Source organism: Capra hircus, chromosome 7, assembly GCF_001704415.2.
Source record: "Capra hircus breed San Clemente chromosome 7, ASM170441v1, whole genome shotgun sequence".
Taxonomy (NCBI): Eukaryota; Metazoa; Chordata; class Mammalia; order Artiodactyla; family Bovidae; genus Capra; species Capra hircus.
Genome location: NC_030814.1, coordinates 92229599 through 92253382, shown reverse-complemented (window position 1 = coordinate 92253382; position 23784 = coordinate 92229599). Strand labels below are relative to the sequence as shown.

Sequence of the window (23784 nt, the reverse complement as noted above, 5' to 3'; positions counted from 1 at the left end):
GGGAAACTTTGAATTGTGGACATATGTTGAGCACCTGGGACTACCTTTGACTTCTTGCTATAAAAATGATGACGATTATGATGATTTTAACTCATTATTGACTGCGGGATTCTTGTGGAAACTAACGCCTGCGGCTGGGGTTTTCATTTTGGCTGGCCAAAAATCAATTCTGTGATTTCACTAACACTGTTTTGCACGTCATTACATTCAGCAGTTTACACCTGACAGACTTGTAAAGTCCTCTCTAGCATCGTGAATTTCACTTTCCACATCGGAATCAATCATTAAGGCTCTTTGTCTTCTTGTTGGTCTACATGCATATCGTCTGAATCAGAACTATGTTCTGAAGAACTGTCATCTTCTGAGACACTTGTATGTACGTTGCTCAGACAATCAGAGAAAGTATTCCCATAAAATTCACTGAAAAATTCATCTTTGTGTAAAATTTCACCGTGTGTTATCTTTGAAGATTTTACGGTAATCATCACATACACAAAGTTGGAACAAAAATCTAACAGAGAAAAACGTGAATGATAATGACAGTCGTAAGTTGTCTAATGAAACTTTGATCAACTTTAAGTTCTAACAACTTCACACTTGATGTTAATTGTATCAGTGTCTAAAAATGTACTGATACATCTCCAGTCAATAATGGGCAACAAAAGATGTATTAAAATGTCTCCAGTTAATAATGCATTAAAAGTCACAATAAGGGACACTGATGAGGCTGTGTGCCAGGTATCACTCTGAGCATTTATATCTGTGTGTAGGTTAAGTGAAGAGTTAGCCACTCAGTCACTTTGCCACCCCATGGGCTGTAGCCCTCCAGGCTTCTCTGTCCATGGAATTGTCCAGGCAAGAATACTAGAGTGGGTAGCTAGTCCCTTCTCCAGGAGATTCTCCCAACCCAGGGATTGAACCCAGGTCTCCTGTATTGCAGGCAGATTCTTTACTGTCTGAGCCACCGGGGAAGCCCACGTGTAAGTTAAAGACAGCGGCAAATTCTCTGCCACCCCCTCCATTCAGAGCTAGAGTCTGTTTCCCTTCCCCTCACAGGGCTGGTCCAGTGGCTGGTTTTGACCTGCAGAGCAGGGCACCATGTGAGCTTCTGGCCCTGAGCCGTAATAGATGTCAGCCTGTGCCTTTACATACAGTGTGCTTGCCCTTGGAGCCAGCACCACAGCGAGAAATTCAACAGCCTCACTACCTCCATGCCACAGAGAAACCCAAGCCTCAGGAGACATGAGTGAAGCCCCTCTCGGACCTGCTAACCCAGCCTGGGCACTGGCTGAGTGACCCCAGCTGACACTTTGTGGGGCAGAAAAGACACTGCTGAGCCCTGGTCCAAATCTGAGACCCAGAAATAATGCACTGTTGGTGTTTCAAGTTGCTCAGTTCTGGAATGGTTTGTTACACAGCAGTAGCTAACTGACACAGTATGGGACATTATTTAACCTTCACAGCAACTCTAAGAGCTATCAACTGTTCTTGTCTCCATTTCACAGGTGGGCAAACTGAAGCCCAGAGAAGTTAAGGGAGTTTTCTCAGGTCACACAACTAGCAAATGGGGGAGCCAGGATGAAGATCTAGGCAGACTTGCTCCAAGAGCTTGGCGTTCATCAGCTGTCTTCAAGGAGATGATCTCAGCAGACGTGAAGCCACTAGGAGTATGAATGCTGGCCAGGGTGGGCTTCCTCAGACCTTCTTCATTCATTTCAGTCCACAAAAAGGATTGAAGCCTCCTGTATACCAACCACTGGAGACACAGCAGAGAACCCAACAGACTGCCGCTGCCCTCAAGGAGCTGATGTTCACGATAAACACGTGACTGTATATAATATGTCAGTGCACGGAAAACAGTAGCCAGAGGGGATCAGGGACTGATGGGGTGGTTTATTGTTAGTTGCTGTTTTGAACATGAAAGTCAGGGAGGACTTCTCAGAGGCAGTAACATTTGAGCAGGGACCCCCAAGGAGGTGAAAGAGGAAGCCAAGTTGGTCTCTAGGAAAAATAATTCCATGCAGAGGGAACAGCCAGAGCAAAAGCCAGTGTGTACCGCCAACTCTTAAGCTGGGTTGGTGCAAAAAGCTCATAAAGTAGAAACGCTGGGACGTCCCCGCTAGTCCAGGGGCTAAGACTCTGTGCTTACAGTGTAGAGGGCCCAGGTTCAATCCCTGGTCAGGGAACAAGATCTGACATGCTGCAACCAAGACCTCGTGCAGCCAAAAATTTAAGTAAGAAATGCTTCATTGTAGAACTAGCAGTCTTTCTGACTCACAAAGGGGAGTGTACGTGTTGGGTGTACGTCCTGCCAGACACTTTTCTACTTATAAAGCTTACAGGCTTGTACATCGGTCGCTTCATTTCTCAATTTTTAACAAAAACCGCCTGTGCTCTGTGTACTGTTCTTCAGCTGGCTTCAGCGTATTTATAGTGATCGCATCTTTAAGGATCTTTACACCTTAGCCACATAGATCAACAGTGTAGGTGAAAATGTGGACTGTGACTCCAGCCTGCCCGAGTTCAGATCCTGGCTCTGCCATGCTGCTTGTTGTGTGACCTGGACCCAGCATTTTAACCTCTCTGGGCTTCAGTTTTCTCATCTGTAGAAACAGCGTCCACCTGATAGAACAGATAGAATCATAGAATCACCAGGAGGATTTACAAAGTGTAAAACTCTCGGGATGGACCCTGGCATATCACGGGCGTGCAACAGAAATGAACCGTCACTGTCTTTCTTGTTCTTTAGGAAAAAACAAACAACAGCTTTATCAAGGTGTAATTGACATGCAGGGAACCACCTGCATTTGGGGTGTACAAGTTGGTGCATAGTGACCTATATATGCAGCTGTGCAGCCATCCCCACCATTGAAATGGTGAATGTTCCCTGTTCCCATCACCCTTTGTCATGCCTCCCTTTTGCCATCCCAGGCAGCCACCATCTGCTTTTGGTTCCTGTAGACAAGTTTGCACTTGTAGGGTTTTCAACACACAGGCTTATTTTCCTGACCAGAGTTTGAACTTGGGCTCTTGGGAGTGGCACACGGATCCTAACCACTGGACCTCCTAGGAATTCCATTTCTAGGGTTTTATATAAACAGGATCTTTTATTTAGTTACAGTTTTAAATTACAGTTAGGTCATTGTATTCACTTCCTAATTTATTTTTTAATTAATGTACGGCTGCACTGCGTCTTTGTGGTACACACGGGCTTTCTCTAATTGCAGCGAGCAGGGACTGCTCTTCATTGTGGTGAGTGGACGTCTCATTGCGGTGGCTTCTCTCCTTTTTTTTTTTTTTTTTTGCGGTGGCTTCTCTTGTTGGCTTCTCTCGTGGGCTCGATAGCATGTAGGCTCAGTAGTTGCTGCACTCAGGCTTAGGTGCCCTTCTGCATGTGGTATCTTCCCAGACCAGGTACTGAATCTGTGTCCCCTGCATTGGCAGGTGGGCTCTTACCCACTGGACTGCCAGGGAAGTCCCTTTCTAGGGTTTTATATAAATAGGATCTTTTAGCATGGATTCCCCTATTCTTTCCTACCAGTGACCTAAATTACCATCAGCTTTGGACTCCACTCAGACATGCATGCATTTTCCCCAAGCACAGAGCCTTCCTCAAGTAACTAAAACATCAGCTCCTGCTTTATCCCCTGAAACTCAGTGTTTACACTGCCCTTTCACATACTAATTTTATCAAGCATGGTTCTGAGCTCAAACAACCCAGGAGGCAGGGACTGTTACATCACACCCATTTTACAGATGAGGAAACCAAGGCTTAGAGATCCTGGATGTGTTGCCCAAGATCATAGAGCCAGGTCTCCTGCAGAGTCCCTGATCTCAACCCCTGCACTGTGCTGCCCCGACCTTGGAAGTTTAAGTCTCTCTGCCCCACAGATCAAGGTCCCCCATGCCACTGTGCTCCTAAACACCACTGTGCTCCTGTGGGTCAAGAACAAAAGCAGTCTGAAGGCCTCTGCCCCAAGGCATCAAGACCCTGGAGGCTGCAGAGTCCAACCCTGTCAGCAGAGACAGCACTTACATTGTCATGGCTGAGCATCACCCCCTTGGGTTGGCCCGTGGTCCCAGAAGTATAGATGATCACGGCACACTGATTGACCTTCTGGCTTTTTATGATCTGGTCCAGTTGGGCATCGGGAATGCTACTGCCAAGTTCTAGAAAGTCATCCCACTACGGAAAGAAAAGACCAGCAGAGGGTGGCGGCTCAAGGGTGTGAGGGGGCCCCTGGCACACCAGGTGTTCCCCTTCCCCAGTCAGGTCTTGCCTCACCAGCTGCCCTGGAAAGATGATTCCCAGCAGGAGGAAGGGTACTTCATACAGAGGCCCTGAGACACCTGCTTCTCCACTTCCTGGGCAGGCTACTCAAGCAGCTCCACCTCAGTTTCCTCATAGGTAAAATGGGGATGATGTCAAGGCCCAAATCTTTGGGTTGTTTGAAGCAGTAAATAGGTCACTATGTGTAAAATGCTTAGAACAGCGGAGTTCAGGATCATTTGTTCTCTGCCTTTCCAGATTCCACTTGGCACCTCAAACTTAGTGACCAGATTGATGGAACTGAAGGCCATCCTGATTGGCTTAAGCTAGAAGGTCCCATCTGCCTGGGCCACAGTGATTGGACTGGTTCTGGACATGTGACCTCAGATGGTCCAATCACAGTGAAGGTCAGGGCTTTGGCTGGAAGTGCTGGGACATGAATGAATCATCTGGACGTGAGGTAACTTGAGCTGCTGGACTGCCTCAGGACTAGAGGGAAGCAAGGTTAGTGGAGAGCAAAATGGAGCCTGCTAAGTCATTTCAGTTGTGTCTGACTCTTTGTAACCAATGGACTGTAGCCCATCAGGCTCCTCTGTCCATGGGGATTCTCCAGGCATGAATACTGGAGTGGGTTTGCGTTTCCTCTCCAGGGGATCTTCCTGACCCGGGGATTGAACCCACATCTCTTATGTCTCCTGCACTTGCAGGCAGATTCTTTACCACTCTGCCACCAAATGGAGCCTTGGGAATGTTATTTGAGCTCCTGGTTCCAGCTGTGCATGGGTTGTAGTTACATGAGCCAACAGATGATCTTGGAAGCTTATGCCATTTGGGGTTAGGCTAGTATCACTTGCAACCAAAGATATCCTTAGTGATAAGACATACATCATCTCCCTCTGGCAGATGGAGAACCTGAGGCTCAGAGGCGGTAAGTTACCTGCCCAGGGTCACACACTAAGTAAACAGAGGAGCTAGCATTTTAACCCAAGAGTCCAGAGCCTGTGCTTTTAATTACCTTAGAATTTGATGCCTCACAAGGAACTGTGAAGGTGTATGAACCGAATTTCACATAAGAACTGCAAAAATGCTGTTTCTGATCCTCCAGTGGGGCTCTGGAGGAGGACAGTGTCCTGTCTGCAAAATAGAGGGCTCTCCATGTCCTCTAGAAATGGCCAGCATTGCCTGCAACCTGACAGGGCAACGCTGGCCCCATCCAAAAGGGAAGGACCTTTCACCCGAGCATCTCTAACAGGGTGGAGTGATGGTGAGAGGAGCAGTGCACACCGACCTTTGGAGGGACCCTGTCCTTTCTCTGAGAAATGCCCCAAGCCCCCCTCAAAAGGATGCTCCCCTAATGGCAGGTGCAGGACCTCATCCTCCCATGGCCACAGATGATGGGATCACATAGACAGTGGACCCAACCTGGTCCAATCCAGTCCTCTATTGGAAATCTGGAATTGGTCCTGAGTCCAACTCCAGGCATCACCACCTGCCCAGTTAATGGTCTTCTTCTGTCATCCCCTTGCCCTCAAATTTCACCTGTTAATTTCCCAGGCATTTCCTTTTTCTCTCAGTTCTAATGAATGTATTCCTAAACTGAATCTAAAAATAGGAGGTTCTACTCGCCCTGGCAGAGAAGTAGATACCTAATCTGTAGGGGTAATTTTGCCCATCCCCCACCCTTGGCCAGACGACCTACGCAGTATCTGAGGATATTTGTGATTGTTTCAACTAGGATGTAGTAGGTGGAGGGAGGCCAGGGTTGCTCCTTAACACCTAAAAATGCACAGGACAGCCCCCACAATGAAGAATTATCCACCCTGAACTCTGCTCAGTGTTATGTGGCAGCTGGATGGGAGGGGAGTTTTGGGGAGAATGGATACATGTTTATGTATGGCTGAGTCCCTTCACTGTTTACCTGAAACTATCACGATATTATTAATCGGCTATATCCTAATACAAAATAGCAAGTTCAAAAGAAAAAATATATCCACCTCGAATATCCAGTGAGGCTGAGAAACCCTGCTGTAAATACTGTTTCTAACAAAAGGGTTTAACTTATCCAGACTTAAGATCTTGTTGCCATGATGGTCACTTTTATTTAACCTCTTAAGGTCTGTGATTCTGATCAGCTGTCTTACTTAGTTATCATCCTGGTCTTAATATTCTAAGGTTTTCTGAAAGGTACTCAAGCTGGCGAGTGTTTTGGCCAGAAAGGATCACTGTCATCTTTCCTCCCACTTGAGTGGAGGGAAAACCAAATAAATTCCATGACATGTTAGGACTTCTGATTTGGATCATGGGTTTGATGGCCTGATCTCAGGAACATTAACAACAGGAGCCTGGGCTGGTCCCTCACAGACCTCCTGCCCTGACTTCTGTGAGTTAACTTCTTGTATCCTTAGAAACAAGACCCAAACCCTCTCCTTTGGCTTAAGTGGGTCTCTGTTGCTTGCAGTCAAGCATTTTCTGACTCTAGAAGGCCCTAAGGCAGACTGAATATGCAAAAAAACCCAACCAAACAAAGAATGTGACATGTATGATGTCACACAGTCTTCAGGGGCCCTGTCCCTCCCTCAGTAAGAGGTGGACTCTGGTCTGCGGCTTGGCCTCGACATGCTACTTCCAAGAATAGGTCATTCAAGGCACGACAGCTTCTGCCTGGATGTTTCTCTCCTCAAAACTTTCTCTCTGGAGACTTTCCCAGTGGTCCAGTGATTAAAGACTCTGAGCTTCCTTCTACTGCAGGGGGCGCAGGTTCCATCCCTGGTCAGGGAACAAAGATCCCCGCCATCCTGCCCAGCATGGCAAAAACAACAAAACAAACAAAAAAACATTCTCTGTGGAGATCTGAGCTACCAAACAAGCCCGCAGGTCCCAAAGACATCGCAGAAGCAGAAAAAGAGAAAGAAAGGTGCTGGAGGAGTCCCAGGTGCAGAGTCAGGACCAGACTGCAGGCCAGGGGCTTCTCTTTGAGTGCAAATTTTTTTAGGGAATTTCCCCCCCAAAAAAGCTTGCTATCAAGGTAAATAATATTTCAATGCAATATTTTAAAAGTCAATATCAAAAAGCAAATCTCTGATGGATGAAACATCAAAATTTGAAAACAAAAACGGCAGGCTCCAACAGGGCTGTTGGTCCAAGCCCTGGCAGAAATGGGTGCCCCTGGTATGTGTATTTTCATACATTAAAAATGGCTAGTGGTTTTAATAAAGATACTGATGACTTTGCATCTGTGAGAGCCAGGAAAGTAAATTTATAATAAATTCTGACTTGAATATAAATTAAATATTCAAACTTAATGTTGTGAGTTCCAACACAGCTTATTTTCAGTGCTGCAGTATTTTTTCAGTTGCGCTGTGTGTGGGCATGCATGCTGTCAGTCTGTCCCACTCTGTGACTCAGTGGACTTTAGCCCACAAGTATCCTCTGTCCATGGGATTTTTCCAGGCAAGAACACTGCAGTGGGTTGCCGTTTCCTACTCTAGGGGATCTTCCCCGCCCAGGGATCAAACCTACATTTCCTGCATTGGCAGGCAGATTCTTTACCACTGTGCCACCACGGAAATCCTCAGTTATGCTAATGCTATGGAAAAAAAAACTAATAATAAAAGGATTGGTACTGTCTTATGCCACCAATTTTGGGCGTGATTTGTTATACATAAATAAATTACCAGAACAGACACCTTCTGGGAAATCAGACCCTTCATGGCACAAAAAAATTCTCTCAAAAGCCTCACCCCCTTCTCTTGTGAGGCCTCGCCTTCTCCCTTGCCCACCACTCAATGGGTGGTTGAGTCTCCACCCACTTCTGTGGGCTTCCCTCCTAACTCAGTTGGTAAAGAATCTGCCTGCAATGCAGGAGACACAGGTTCGATTCCTGGGTTGGGAAGATTCCCTGGAGAAGGAAATGGCAACCCATTCAGTATTCTTGCCTGGAAAATCCCATGGACAGAGGAGCCTGGCAGGCTGCAGTCCGTAGGGTCGCAAGGAGTCGGACACGACTTAGCAACTAAACTACCACTACAACTACCCACCTCTGTTGCTCACGACCCAGTTCCCTTGAGTCCTCACTCATTTCCTTTGTATGGCCCCGCCTTCCCCCTTGCTCACCACCCACTTCCTTTGCCAGTGCCCTCCTTCCCTTTAAGGCCCGGTCCTCTCCTTTGTTGACACTTACAGAGTACAGGTTTTCACATTTGCTGTCGTCCACGGGCGGCTTGTACTGAACGATCGCTTTTAGGGTCTCCATCTTGTTGCTCGGAATCTGAAAGAAAGTTGTGCGTTTGTTGTTCAGTCGCTCAGTCGTGTAGGACTCTTTGCAACCTCATGGACTGTAGCTCGCCAGGCTTCCCTGTCCTTCACTATCGCCCTAAGTTTGTTCAAACTCATGTCCATTGAGTCAATGACGCCATCCAACCGTCTCATCCTCTCTAGCCCTCTTCTCCTCTTGCCCTCAATCTTTCCCAGGATCAGGGCCTTTCCAGTGAGTCTGCCCTTTGCATCAGGTGGCCAAAGGATTGGAGCTTCAGCCTCAGCATCGGTCCTTTCAGTGAATATTCAGGGTTGGTTTCCTTTAGGATTATCTGGTTTGATCGCAGTCCGAGGGACTCCCAAGAGTCTTCTCAGGCACCACAAATTTGAAAGCATCAATTCTTTGGTCATCAGCCTTCTTTATGGTCCAACTCTCACATCCGTACATGACCACTAGAAAAACAATAGCTTTGACCATACAGACCTTTGTCAGCAAAGTGATGTCTCTGCTTTTTTAATAAGCTGTCTAGGTTTGTCATAGCTTTTCTTCCAAGGAGCAAGCATCTTTTAGTTTCATAGCTGCCATCACCATCCCCAGTGAGTTTGGAGCCCCAGAAAATAAAGTCTGACACCCTTTCCATTCTTTCCACATCTATTTGCCATGAAATGATGGGACCGGGTGTCATGATTTTTGTGTTTTGAACATTGTGTTTTAAGCCAGCTTTTTCACTCTCTTTCACTTTCATTAAGAGGCTTTTTAGTTCCTATTCATTTTGTCATTAGGGTGGTGTCATCTGCATATCTGAGGTTATTGATATTTTCCCCAGCAGTCTTGGTTCTAGCTTGAGCTTCATCCAGCCTGGCATTTCGCATGATGTACTTGGTATATAAGTTAAATAAGCAAGGTGATAATATACAGCCTTGATGTACTCCTTTCCCAATTTTGAACCAGTCCATTGTTCCATGTCTGGTTCTAAACTGTTGCTTCTTGACTTGCATACAGGTTTCTCAGGAGGCAGGTAAGGTGGTCTGGTATTCCCATCACTTTAAGAATTTTCCACAGTTTGTTGTGATCCACACAGTCAAATTTATGCATGGACCTCAGGATAATCTGGCCCAGGAGAGCGTGTCCTAAGCTTTCTCCCACAGGGACCCCTACCTCTTTCCCTTCCCTGCCCACACAGTGAAACTTGGCTCTGTGCCTTGACTGATACTAAGCAACCTGCTCTTAGCACTGCTAAGTTCTTTATGGTTGTTATCAGTAGACCCCAACCATTGAAGAGGGCTGAGGGCAACAACCTCCTGAGTTCTGCTGCACCGAGTTGTGCCTCTCAGTTGATGAGTCAAAGGACAACCCTCTTGGCTTCTCCTCAAAGGCACCTTGAGCTACGCAGCCAAGATCTAGCCAAACTTCTAGTTGGCATCAGGCCACAGAAATTCTCCATGAAGGTGGCCGGAACCTGGGCAGGTTCAGAACGCTCTATCTAAACCTACAACTGTAAGGTTCAGGGGATTCTTGTCCCCTGCAAGAATCTTGTTGTTCATGCAAGGGGAGGACATTTGTGTCTGTGGCACATTCCTACCAATGCAATGCAGATGTCACTTCCAGCGTCAAGAATGCTGACTATAGCCAAGTCTCTGCCATGCGCTGGAGAGAAAAGATGACAGCAGTGCTTTTCACATCTGGACAAGAGTTTTCCAGAGAGAGAAGGAACAGACATCCAAAAAACCTGAAGCAGGCAGTGGCTGGCATGTTTGAGGGATGTAAGAAGTCCAGGATGATCTGGAGTGAGGGTGGAAGGGAGGAGTCCAGGGCAGGAGGCAGGAAAGGGCGTGAGGGCCAGGAGGCCATGCCCTGGGGAAGGGATGGTGAGGAGTCTGTGGTTTATTCTGAAGGAAGAAGGAAGCCCTGGAGGGTTACAGGCTGCGAACATCACCAAGAAAGAAAGATTTCCAAGAGGACCTGAACATGCAGTTTGGGAGGAGCCTGGCACTCAGAGCAACCAGAACAACATATCTTCTGCAAACTGCCTCTTTGGTCAGACTCAGTGTCTGTGTGCATGCTCAGTCATATCCGAATCTCCCCACCCCATGGACTGTAGCCCACCAGGCTCCTCTGTCCATGGGATTCTCTAGGCAAGAATCCCGGAGTAGGTTGCCATTTCCTTCTCCAGGGGATCTTCCCGTCCCAGGGATTGAACTCACGTCTCCTGCATTTGGGGCATTGGCAGACAGATTCTTTACCATTGAGCCACCTGGGAAGTGAAACTAGGAGATGGAAATAATTCAGATACTGCTTTATGCCTGTGAGGTTGAAGATACCAGACCAAGGACTAGAAGTCATAGCAGCGAGGTGGCTGCAGGGGAAGGATGGAACACGAAGCATTTTCTAACAGTGGGAAAACCCAAATCAGAAGCCTGTATTCACGGCAAGGAGGAAGAGGGCCCTACCCTCACTCATCACCAGTCACCTCGCAAGCAGTGCATTCTGCTATGAACAGGACAGACAGGACATGAATTGAGTACCAGGAACCAAAGAAGCATGGCTTCAGAAAGTAATTTCAGAAAGTAGAAGTCTGGGGACTTTCCTGGCAGTCCAGTGGTTAAGACTCCACGCTTCCACTGCAGGGGCCACAGGTCTGATGCCTGGTTAGGGAACTAAGATCCCGCATACCACGTGGTGCAGCCAAAAACAAAACAAAAAAAACCAGACAACCAGAAAGTAGAAGTCTGTGCTTCCTGAACCAGCTCAGAAGTTAGGTTTTGCATTGAAGGAGGCCTGGTGGCACAAAATGTCCACTTTCACTAAGTCAGGCTGGATTTCATTGAGTCTGGTGACTCTACCCTAGTCTCAGTGAAGTTAATATGTGGGCAAACACCCTTGATGTTCAGAGGATACTGTCTTTGGCACTGATGGCAAGACTTAAATCTCAATTTCAGAAATATGAAACGTCTAACACAGGAGAAATGGAATAGGGTATTAAAGAAACAGTCAGAGGACTTCCTTGATGGTCCAGTTGTTAAGACGCCATACTTCCAATGCACAGGACGTGTGTTTGACCCCTAGTTGGGGAACTAAGATCCCACATGCTTCATGGTGTGGCCAAAAAAAAAGATACAGAAGGAAAGAAGGGAAGAAAGAAATAGTCACAGTGGCTCTTGGGCTGAGCAATAACTCTGGCCGTGGAGGTTCACTCTTCCGAAGGACTTCCCTCCTTTCAGAATACTTCTGTCAAAACCTGGTTCAGACAACTGCAATCATTCAAACACAAATCACGGGAAATGTTTCTCCAGCATCCATACAAAGATAACACAAGGAGGGAAAAAAAGGAGTAAGAGAGGAGTCAGATTTCACTGAGTACAGAAAGTCATCGTAGGATTTCCCTGGTCATACAGTGGATGAGAATCTGCCTGCCAATGCAGGGGACATGGGTTCAATCCCTGGTCGAGGACAATTCCACATGCTACAGAGCAACTAAGCCTTCACAACTGCTGAAGCCTGTATGCCCTAAAGCCCATGCATGCTCCACAACAAGAGAAGCCACCACAATGAGAAGCCCTCTCTCTGCAACAAAGAGTAGCCCCCATTCACCACGACTGGAGAAAGCCCACGAGCAGCAACGAAGACCCAGCACAACCCAAAAGAAAAATTTTAAAAAGTCACAGCAAAGCAGAGGAAAATTGCCCCCCAAACTTCTAATATAAAATGTAAGATGTAACAAGCTCAATGCAGCTTGAAAGGAAGAACCCAAAGCAAACATACAAGCCCTGGGGGGAGAGCCAGACATCCACCAGAAAGTAGTGAAACAGTGAAGCAGTGAGACTTGGGGAGGAAACAGAAGATAAACACAAAAGCATTTCAGAAAAGAGGATGAGGAGAAGGCAATGGCAACCCGCTCCAGTGTTCTTGCCTGGAGAATCCCAGGCACGGGGGAGCCTGGTGGGCCGCCGTCTATGGGGTCGCAGAGTCGGACATGACTGAAGCAACTTAGCAGCAGCAGCAGCATTAAGATCTAACAGTGTTTTGTAAAGGAGTAAATGCAGTAACAAACAAAGCCTGTAACCATCTTAATAAATGGGAGTTTTCTTCCTGTTCTCCTTTCTCTGAGACTCAGTTTCCTCATTTAAAATGGAGACAACAGCTACTTCCCAAGGTTACTGTGAGAATTAAAGCGAATTTGGATTTATTCATGGTGATGGATAGTTACTAACAAAAAAATAAGTCTTCAGAAAAAAAAAAAACCCCACACTTGTTTAACTCACTCTCTCACTTCCTACTTTATAGACAAAGTAAGACCTAGTAAGAGGTTGTACAGTGGTAGCCTGGATGTAGACACACTGGCCAGGGCTCATTTTCCTGAATTTTTATTGATCATTCAGATATTCTAGATAACTTGGTTTGAGGAGTTGGAAAGTAAATTTCAAACCATGTGATGAACAGACCGGATATATTACTAGACTTACACAAAGTCAAGAAATATTTTGAGATTGTTCATTGGACATCTAGATTTATCAGAAGAAAAAAGTTAATGTGCTGTGACTACAAAATTTGATTTTAATTTAAAGGAATACCTTAAAGTATGATTATTAAAAAGCTGTTTCACCTTGGGGAAAAAAAAAAAAAAAGAGGATGATCCTAAGAGATGAGAATTGAAAGCGTGGCAAGGCTCAAGATAACGTTTCTAAGAGAAAAGTGATCCACAGTGGACTGTATATGAAATAACACAAGTGCATTTTAAAAAACGGAGGCCCAGGGAACTTCGCTGATGATCCAGGGGTTGAGACTTCACCTTTCAGTGCAGGGGCTGCAGGTTTGACCCCTGGTCGGGGAGCTAAGATTCCACATACCTCCCTCAGCCAAAAAGAACCAAACCAAAACACAAGCAGTACTGTAACAAATTCAATAAAGACTTTAAAAATGGTCCACATAAAGAAAAATGGAGGCCAAGTAGGAAAAGAATATGCTTTGGAAGTTAAACTCCTCCACTCTGCACACATCCCTTCTTCCTTGGTGATGGGTGCTAGCGGGCGGGGGGTGGGGGGAGTGGGGGCAGTTGTTACCGAAAGGATTTTCTGCAACTGTGCGTTATTTTCCACCAGCAGGATGTTCACTTTGGCATGAGTGATGACATATTCACAGGCGTCCGCGAAGTTGGTGGCATAAATACCAACACAGAAGCCCCTGGGAAAAGAAAACACACGCATGTGTGTGCCCACATACCTAAGTCAAGAACATCCTGGAAGGGGAGGGAAGGGTCTGGGGGTAGGGCCTGCCAGCAGGTTCTGAGTCTGAAGTCCTGCCACCAGCTTCCCTCCCTCCACAACTGGGCAATGATGAAAAGGACAGGAATGACAGCAATGATGGGAGTATGGACTCCTGTGATGTTGCTATGATATGGAGCCCTCACAGTACCCATTTTACAGATAAGGAAACTGAGGCTCAAGGGAAGGAAGTCGCTTGTTCAGGGTCCCATAGTAAATAGGAGGTGTGATTTGGAACCCCCACCCCTCCCCCAGCCACCTGTTCCCTTCACTCACAACCTTTTCTTTTTGCTTTCAACCATTATGTGGTGGGTTTTTATCTCCCTGCTGCCAGATGACTTCAAGGAGCTTTCCAAGTGCTTATTGGCTGCTTCCCTTAGTGATGTTTCCCTTCTAGTTTCCTGCTCATTTAAAATCTTTCTGTGTTTTTATTCCTGAGCTGTACAAGTCCTTCGGTGTATTTCAGATGACTTGTGTGTCTGTGTGTGTGTGTGTGTCTATCTCACTGGCTGGCCTAGGGCTCTCTGCTCATATCTCAGTGGAAACCTGTGCGGGTGCCAGGCCCCAGAGCAGCAGCCCCCTACCCTACCCCAGCATTCACAGGGTCCAGGGCCCAGGATCTTACCCTGCGAAGATGGCACCAAGAGCTGCAAGGACCCACTCGGTGGAGTTAAACCCAAGGATGCCAACTGAGTGGAACGGCTCCAGGCCCAGCTGGGAAGGCAGAAACAGACGGACAAGCAGAGAATGGAGACACAGGCGAGGTTTGCTTCTAGATGGGACCCGCTCATTGGCAGAAGGCAGTCTCCAGAGCCCCCGGAAGTCACGTGGGGAAAGAGCCCACATTGAGATGGAAATCCAGAGTGTGATGTTTTTTTGTGACTCTTGAGAGGCTGGTTTGCCTCGCTCTACTTAATACCCCCTTTTTTATTCTAATTTTTATGGATTTTAGTTTTTAATCATTCTAACCAACTTCAGGTGCACAGCTCAGTGGTATTAAGCTCCTTTACCCTAAAAAAACCCCCCAAATCCAGGGGAATTCCCTAGTGGTCCAGTGGTTAGGACTTCATGCTTTCAGTGCTGAGGGCCCAAGTTCATCCCTGCTGGGGGAACTAAGATCTCGCAAGCCTCACAGTGTGACCCAAAAAAGTACATTCACACTATTATGCAACCATCCCTACCATCCATCTCTAGAACTTTCTCATCTTCCCAAACTGAAACTCTATCCCCATGAAACACTGACTTCCCAGCCCCTGGCCCCCACCATCTATTACCCTTCCTGTCTTTGTGGATCTGACTCCTCCAGGGACCTTCCATAGAGGAAGCAACTGAGGCTTCCTGCCGAGAGCTAGCCATGCTTAGACGTGGACCCTCCCACCTCAGTCAAGCCTTCCAATGATGTAGCCCGGGCTGGTAGCTTGACTACAGTCTCATGAGAGATCTTGAACCAGATACATCCAACTCAGTCACTCCATAGAGAGGGGACAAAGATTTGAAAGAAAATTTTCACCAGTGAACCTTCTTTCTCGGGGTGCCTTGTGCATTTTGTCCCATATGTATTTCCACATAGAAGGAATGATTTGATACATGATGGACGAATAAAGGAGTGGGTGAACAGCGCACTCACCTTGAGCATGGCTCTCGCGGTCTTCCGGCAGGCCTCATAGTACTGGTTGTAGTTCAGAACTTCCCACTTTCCATTCTTCTTTGATGCTAGGGCTGGATAAGACCCAAATCGGTTGACTGACTCCCGAAAAAATTCAGGGATGGTCATGGGGCTCTCGTGGCCTGGCCCATGTTTTGATAGCCTCGTGAGGACTTCTCCATCTCGGTGAATGGTCCACAGCCTAGGAGTAACTGGAAATAACCGCCAGGGTTGGATGGCATATATTTTATAGTCACTTCATACTCAGGAGGCAGGAGGGGGCTCTTTTTTTGATACTGAATGAATCCCACGCTTCGAGTGAAGTCACATGGTCAGCGCTGGTCTACTCAAGCTTCCCTGTTCCTATTTATTTCTTCCTTACCCTCCCCCAACAGTCTGTTATGAAAATTTTCAAGCGTACAAAGAGTTGGATTTGTATAGCAAGCGCCTGCTTACTCACCACCAAATCCTACAGCTGGTAGCACAGCTACCCATCCCTCTATTTATCCATCTATCGCGCCATCTTCCTTTTTGACACATTTCAAAGAAAGCTGCATCCATTTCACTCTTCAACATTTGAATCATTTTTTAAAAATTTTATTGAAGTATAGTTGATTTACAATGTTGTGATAATTTATGCTGTACAGCAAAAGTGACTCAGTTATGCACACATAATGTTCTTTTCCGTTATGGCTTGTCAAGGAATATTGAATAGAGGTCCCTGTGCTACACAGTAGGACCTTGTTTATCCATCCGCTGTATAATAGTTTGCATCTGCTAATCCCAGACTCCCAGTCCGTGCCTCCCCCACCCTCTTGGCAACCACAAGTTTATTCTCTATGTCTGTGAGTCTGTTTGCTTCATAGATAAGTTCATTTGTGTCTTATTTGAGACTCCACATATAAGTGATATCATACGGTACTTGTCATTCTCTTTCTGACTTAGTATGATAATATCTATGGCCATTCATAGGTGGTAGATGGCATTATTTTATTCCTTTTAGAAACATTCGAATCGTTTGATGTGAATCAGCCTTTAGCATTTAAATCATTAACTAGAAATATATGTATATACACATATCTGCATTACATATATGATTACGTCTGTACCATAAGTGTAATTACATATATACTATATATACATATATCTAACTACATCTGTACTATATATATATAACTATATTCTTATATAGTAAGTATATATATATATATGTACTATATATATAATCATATTCTTATTATATATATTATTGGAGTTCCTGGTGGCTTGGGGTAAAGAACCTGCCTGCCAATGCCAAAGACTCAGGTTCAATCCATAGGTCACAAAGACCCCCTGGAGAAGGAAATGGCAACCCACTCCAGTATTCTTGCCTGGGAAATCCCATGGATGGGGGAGCCTTGTGGGGGGTCACAAAAGATTCAGACACAACTTAGCGACAATAATATATACTATTATATATATATAATTATTACATCTGCCACACATATATACACACACACACAATTACATCTGCACTATATGTAATATGTAATGTATAATGTGGCATAATATGTATAATATTAAATGTATATGTGTGTATATATGCTTTACCCACACAGGCACACCACCCTAACATGCTTAGTCACTTAGTCACGTCCAGCTCTTTGTGATCCCATGGACCATAACCCCCCGCCAGGCTCCTCTGTCCCTCGAATTCTCCAGGCATGAATACCAGAGTGGGTTTCCACGCCCTCCTCCAGGGGATCCTCCTGACCCAGGGATGGAACCCGAGCCTCTTGCGTCTCCTGCATTGGCAGGCGGGTTCTTTACCACTGTGCCACCAGAGAAGCTATAGCATTGGTGTTAGCCGCTCAGTCGTGCCCGACTCTTTGCCACCCAATGGACTGTAGCCCGCCAGGCTCCTCTGTCCATGGGACTCTCCAGGCAAGAGTACTGGAGTGGGGTGCCATTCCCTTCTCCAGGGGATCTTCCTGACCTAGGGGTCGAACCCAGGTCTCCTGCACTGTAAGCAGATTCTTTATAATTTGAGCTACAGGGAAGACCTTAGAGAAGCCATAGGGATCTTCTATTATTAATTCCCCCCACCCCCAGTACAAGGGGTACAACCGAGACTTCAAAAGAGCAGGTGACTTGCCCGCTGTCACTTGGCTTACAGAGCTCTGCTCCAAACGACGGGGCCCGGCTGTCACTCCCTGTGTCTGCCCCCTCTGCTACCCATCACATGTAGAGACTTGGCCCTCCAGGATCGGGCACCTCAGCCAAGGCCATCAGCTGGGGCGCAGAGTGCCTGTGCCCAACTGTCCAGCCCAGGCTCCTTTATAAACAGTGGTGAATCAGCGCACCTTTCTCTCTCTGGCATATCGTACCTTGTTCTTGGCTCATGTCTACTTTGAGGTCCTCAGCCTTCTCTTCTTGAGTCATCTGGGTTTCAGGCCTTCTGGGTCTACAGAGACCATTCTTCACCGTGCTGCAAGGCACAGAGCAAGAAACTTAGCATGTGCTACTGAGTTGCTTCTGTCATGTCCAACTCTGCGGACCCCGTGGACTGTAGCCCCTGCCAGGCTCCTCTGTCCATGGGATTCTCCAGGCAAGAATACTGGAGTGGGCTGCCATGCCCTCCTCCAGGGGATCTTCCCAACCCAGGGATCACACCTGTGTCTCTTACATCTGCTGTACTGACAGGTGGGTTCTTTACCACTAGCACCACCTTGGAAGCTCCGGGAACTTAGCAGGGCTGGTAAAGAAGCTGCAGGTCTGAAGCCAGCTCCGGTGTTGACTTAGTCATGTCGCCTAGAAGCCTGGGATTGATTAGTCATGCCTGTCCTGGGCCTAGGAGGAGAGGAGCCAGGCCTGCATGCCAGATCATCCAGCAATTGTAAAGTCCAGAGCATGTGCAGTTCTTCGAGTTTCTAGAAGAGTCTCTTGAACAATGAGAATGTAGAGGCTAGATCTATATGTGATCCTATGGGTGAGAGAACATTTTGGAGTTTCCTGAAGAGAAGCAACTCTCCCAAGAGAGTTCTGTTCTGGTTCGTTTCCTTAAAGATAGTACAACACAAAAACTCAATAAAGGATAAAACAGAGTAATTTTTGGCACATAAAAAGTTTTAAGTTTTTCAAACAGCAAAGAATACCATGAACAGAATCAAAAGATCAACAACAAACTGAAAAAAAAATGGGCTACACATATAATCAATCAAAGCCTGATTTCCTTAATATGTAAAGAATACCAATGAATCAATAAGAAAAAGACCAATAGCCCAATGAGAAAATGGGACAAAATCTCGAATAGATGGTTCTCTGAAAACAGTTTTAACTGACTTTTAAAAAAAAGGAAAAACAGGGCATTCTCTGGTGGTCCGGTGGCTAAGACTCTACACTCCCAGTGCAGGGGGCCCGGGTTTGATCTCTGGTCAAGGAACTAGACTGCCCATGTTGCAACCGAGAGTCTGCATGCCACAACTAAGACCTGATACAACCAAATTAACTTCGAAAAAACCAGAAAAGCATGCTCCATCTCAGTCCAAAGAGAAATGCAGTAGAAAACACGATGTAGTTTTCACATAGATGAAGTAAGACCCAGAAAACTGAAAAAGAACTCATGTTAGTGAGGGAGGATTGGGGATAACAAAGGCTCTCCTACACTGGGGTAAAAACCGACGCAACCCCTTTAGAGGATGTTTTGTCAGTAATCAGACTGAAGTTCACACAATCATGAATCCATTGGTAGAGGCCAGTGCGGATTCCGGGCTACCCTGGGTCCTTGCATGTTCAGGAACTGGACACCACTGTTTGAATCCTTTTTGTGTGATGTGGGGCGAGCACCACTCCTTAACCATCCTTGACTTTCAGTGTGTTAATCCTTTCAAATAACATTCTTCTAAACATCTGCATAACAGGAATTCAAAGTTATTCTCCAGACATCCCTGGTGGTCTAGTGGCTAAGACTCTGCGCTCCCAGTGCAGGGGGCCTGAGTTTCATCCCCAGTCAGGGAACTAGATTCCACATACCACAGGTAAAGAGTCCATATGCCACAACTAAAAATCCTGCATGTGGCAACTGAGACCCAGTGCAGCCAAATAAATGATAAGATTTGTAAAGAACAGTTATTCGCATGGACTGAATGGTCTTCCCCGAAATGTGTATGTTGAGGCCCTAACCCCTGAGTGATTGCATTTAGAGATGGAGCCTTGAGGAAAGTTGAGTGCCTGCTCATCACTGAGTCATGTCTGACTCTTGTGACCCCATGGACAGTAGCCCACCAGGCCCCTCTGTCCCCGAGTATTCTCCAGGCAAGAATACTGGAGTGGGTTGCCATGCCCTCCTCCAAAGGATCTCCCCGACCCAGGGATCAGTCCCACATCTCCTGCATTGGCAGGTGGATTCTTTACCACTGAGCCACCAAGGAAGCCCCTTGAGAAACATAATCAAGGTTAAATGAGGTCACAAGAGTAGGGCCCTAAACCAATAGGATTGCTGTCCTCCTAAGAAGAGGAAAACAACTCTTCCTCCACCACGTGAGGACATAGTGAGGAGGAGGCCGTATTGCAAGAGAGGCCTTACCAGACACCAGCACTGCTGAGACCTTGATCTTGAACTTCCAGCCCAGCCACAACGAGGAAAACAGTTGCTATTAAGCCACCCAGTTCTACAGTGTTTTTGTTAACAGCAGCCCCAGCAGACAGTTACATAAATATCTTGAAAACTGTTTCTTAAATGAGCTCATGAATTTCATTTTGTTCATAGAGTGGAATGTTATTTGGCCATGAAAAGGATAAAAGCGCTGACACTCGATACAACATGGATGGACCTGGAGAACACGCTGCTCAGTGAGAGAAGCCAAACGCAGAAGGACACACAGGGTGTGAGTCCATTTATATAAATGTTCATAGAGACAGAGTGGGTTTGTGGTTGCCAGGGGGCTGGGGAAGGAATGAGGAGTAACTTTTTATGAGCACAGAGTTTCCCTGTGGGGAGATGGAAATGTTTTGGAACTAAACAGAAACAAAGGTTGCTCAAGATTGTGAATGTACTAGATGCCACCCAGCCGCTTATCTTAAAATGGTTAATTTCACGTTATGCGACTCTCACCTCAATTAAAAAACACCAGAAATGTTGATTCACGGTTCCCGAAATGGAACGTCCTCCAAGACATAAAATTAAATTAAAAAAGCAAGATCCTGGACAACAAATACAGAAGGTGACTGGGCAGGCAGATGGATCCACGTATGTGACTCAAGAAAAAAAAGTTCTGCGTCTTTAGTCTAAGAGGTCATTACCTCCTGGGCAGACACGATGCAAAAATGCCAGCAGTCTAGCCCAGAGTTGACCACCAATTCCCTGAAAACAGGAAGGTGAGAGAGAGGTCTCAAGTCACACAGCCCCAGGCGCCTGTGGCCATCAGCGGGCATGCGCTGGTCTCGTCTGGCTTCACCAACACCAGGAACCCATCCTGCATGCTCAGCAAGGGGGCAGGAGGGGCTCCACCCCGGGGGTCAGCCTCTCTCTTACCCTGGTGTTTCCTGAGCATCTACTACTGTGAGCCAGGCAGGGCTCCAGCCAGCGGGCAACCAGATGTACAGAAATCCCTCCTGAAACCATCATTCTAGTTGGTAGAAACAGCCAGGGAACAAAGATCAATTAAGATAGTAACAGGATGCGCCTTGAAAGCATCAGGCTAAGAGAAAGAAGCCAGGTACCAAAAGGCACCGAGTGTGTGAGTCCGTTTGTAGGAAACGTCCGGACAGGCAAATCTGCACAGACAGAGAGTGGGTTTGTGGCTGCCTGAGGCTGAGGGAGGGGGGTGGGGAATGGGTGCTTAACATATTTTGGAATTACATTGCTGTGGATGTACTGAATGCCACTGAAGTATTCACTTTAAAATGGAGAATTTGGGGGACTTAACTTGGTGGCCCAGTGGTTAAAGCTCCAGGTTCCCAAGGCAGGGGTCCTGGATTCGATCCCTGCTCAGGGAACTAGATCCCACATGTTGCAACTAAGAGTTCAAACATGCAACTGAAAATTTTGCATGCCACAATTTAAAGATTCCATATACTGCAACTGAAAGATCCTGCATGCTGCAATTAAAGATCTTGCATGTTGCAACTAACACCTGGCACAGCTAAATAAAGAAGTACTAAGAGAGACAACCCCATCGGAAATGGGTGCAAGCCTTGAACAGAGAGTTCACAGAACTGAATGGGTTATAAACCCAGGACAGGATGCTCAGGTTCCTTGGTAATAAGGGAAATGCACAGTAAGACACAGTGAGATATCACGTTATCCCCAGTAGATGTGCAAAAATGCATCAGATGCTGGAGAGGAAGAAGAGTGGGAGCTCTCCTCCATTGCTAAGGGAGCTCAAGATGGCATGGCCCGTTGGGAAAGCATTGTGAACAGGGAACTAGAACAAAGTGAACACATGCATATCCCTGATCTGGCATTTTCACTCCCAGATATATATATACCCAAGGGCTTCCCAGATGGCTTAGTGAGTAAAGAATCTGCCTGCAATGCAGGAGACACAGGAGTCAAGGGTTTGAGCTCCAGGTCAGGGAGATCCCCTGGAGGAGGGCATGGCAGCCCACTCCAGTATTCTTGCCTGGAGAATCCCATGGACAAAGGAGTCTAGTGGGCTACAGTTTACAGGCTCACAAAGGGTCGGACATGACTGAAGCAACTGAGCGCATACACACACATATATATACCTTTTGCATGTCTGCCCCAGGAGACATGGGCAAGAATGATTATAGTGGCTGGGTTCATAAGAACTGCAAAGTGGAAACAGCCTGAAAGTTCAAAGGATACAACCTTCATGGAATACTACGCAGTGATGAAAAAACAGACACAAAACCCTAGGTGCATCTCGCAGCCTTGATGCTGACAAAGAAGCAGATGGCGGTGTGATTTTATTTGTATAAAGTTCACAAGCAGGCAACATTAGTCAGTCCTTGTTTAACTGGTAAAACTAGAAGGAAAAGTTCTGCGGGCAATTCAGAAGTGTTATCTCATTCAGGTGAGGGAGGAACAGGAGAAACAGGTAGGACACAGAAGACTTCTAAGTTGCTAGTACTATTATATTTCATAAAGTGAAGTAGGTACACAGACATGTATTGCTATTCATTAAGCTGTACTTAAAATGTTTTGTGCATCATTTTATATGCAAAATGTGTTTCACAATTTTAAAAAGCCATGTAGGGCTCATTATAGCAATGTATTAAGAATTCTTATTGAATTTAAGGGACAAGAGTGAAAACTATATCTTCTCAAGATATAATCTGATGAAATATCCACTTTTTAAATGAAAATCTCTTAGCCCATAAGAAATGGAAGAGTCTACATAACTTAATAAAGGCTATCTACTAGAACTATGAATGTTATACTTAACAATGGCAATAGAACCATCAGAAGAGTTTCCATGAAGTCAGAAAGAAGATGAAGACATCAGCTGTCACTTCTACTAGTCAGCATTGCTATGGAGGTCCTTAGTCAATGCAATAAGACAAGAAAAGGAAGTGAGAGGAATTAAGATTGAAAACAGGCAATACCACCATCGCATATGATTGACTGCCTCTATAGATATTCAATCAACTGAAAAGCTGTTAGAAATAAAAACAGATTTGGGACTTCCCTGGCAATTAAGACTCTGCACTTCCAATGCAGGGGTTGCAGAGTCAATCCCTGGTTGGGGAATTAAGATCCTGTATGCTGCTTGGCACAGCCAACACATCTATTCTAAGAAAAAGGAAAATAAAAAATAAAAACAGTTCTTTAAGGTGATTATAGGAAATCAATATTTAAAAACCAATAGCATTCTTGTACACCAGCAGCAACTAGTTAGAAGACGCAGTAGAAAAAGACATCGAGAGTCTAGCTCGAGGCCAAAAGGTGTGTGGGAGGTGAATCCAAATATGCCTGAATGTTACATTGGCATACTGCTTTATCGAGGGCTTCCCAGGTGGTGCTAGTGGTAAAGAATCCACCTGCCAATGCAAGAGTTGTAGGAGATACAAGTTCACTCCTTGGGTCAGGAAGGTTCCCTGGAGTAAGAAACGTCACCCCAGTCCAGTATTCTTGCCTGGGCAGAGGAGCCTGGAGTGCTACAGGGCTGCAGAGTAGGACGTGACTGAGAGACTGAGCACACACACGGATACATTGAAAGTCCAGTATGATTGTCAAGCAGCAAATCCCAGAGGACCCCGGGGCAACCCCCACCACCACCACAGCACTGCCACCTTCCACTCTTCACCAGGTATGGTTCTGGCCATCACAGCAAAGCATGGGTTGCAGAGTCATCTGGGCACTCAGGGTGTTTTCTTCTTCCACAGAGATGATAAACAAGTTGCTCCTCCT

General features: G+C 46.1%; 1 protein-coding gene across 1 annotated transcript in view; it reads right to left on the bottom strand.

The window, feature by feature from the left end:
* ACSBG2 (acyl-CoA synthetase bubblegum family member 2) overlaps positions 1–15575 on the bottom strand; it is a 37701-nt gene extending 22126 nt beyond the window's left edge. Inside the window, exons 1-5 of the mRNA XM_018050924.1 lie at positions 15414–15575; positions 14412–14500; positions 13586–13706; positions 8451–8537; positions 4037–4186 (exon numbers count right to left, since the gene is read on the bottom strand). Of these exons, the coding sequence (XP_017906413.1) occupies positions 4037–4186; positions 8451–8537; positions 13586–13706; positions 14412–14500; positions 15414–15560 (594 nt within the window). The 5' untranslated portion in view covers positions 15561–15575. The remainder of the gene's footprint in view (positions 1–4036; positions 4187–8450; positions 8538–13585; positions 13707–14411; positions 14501–15413) is intronic.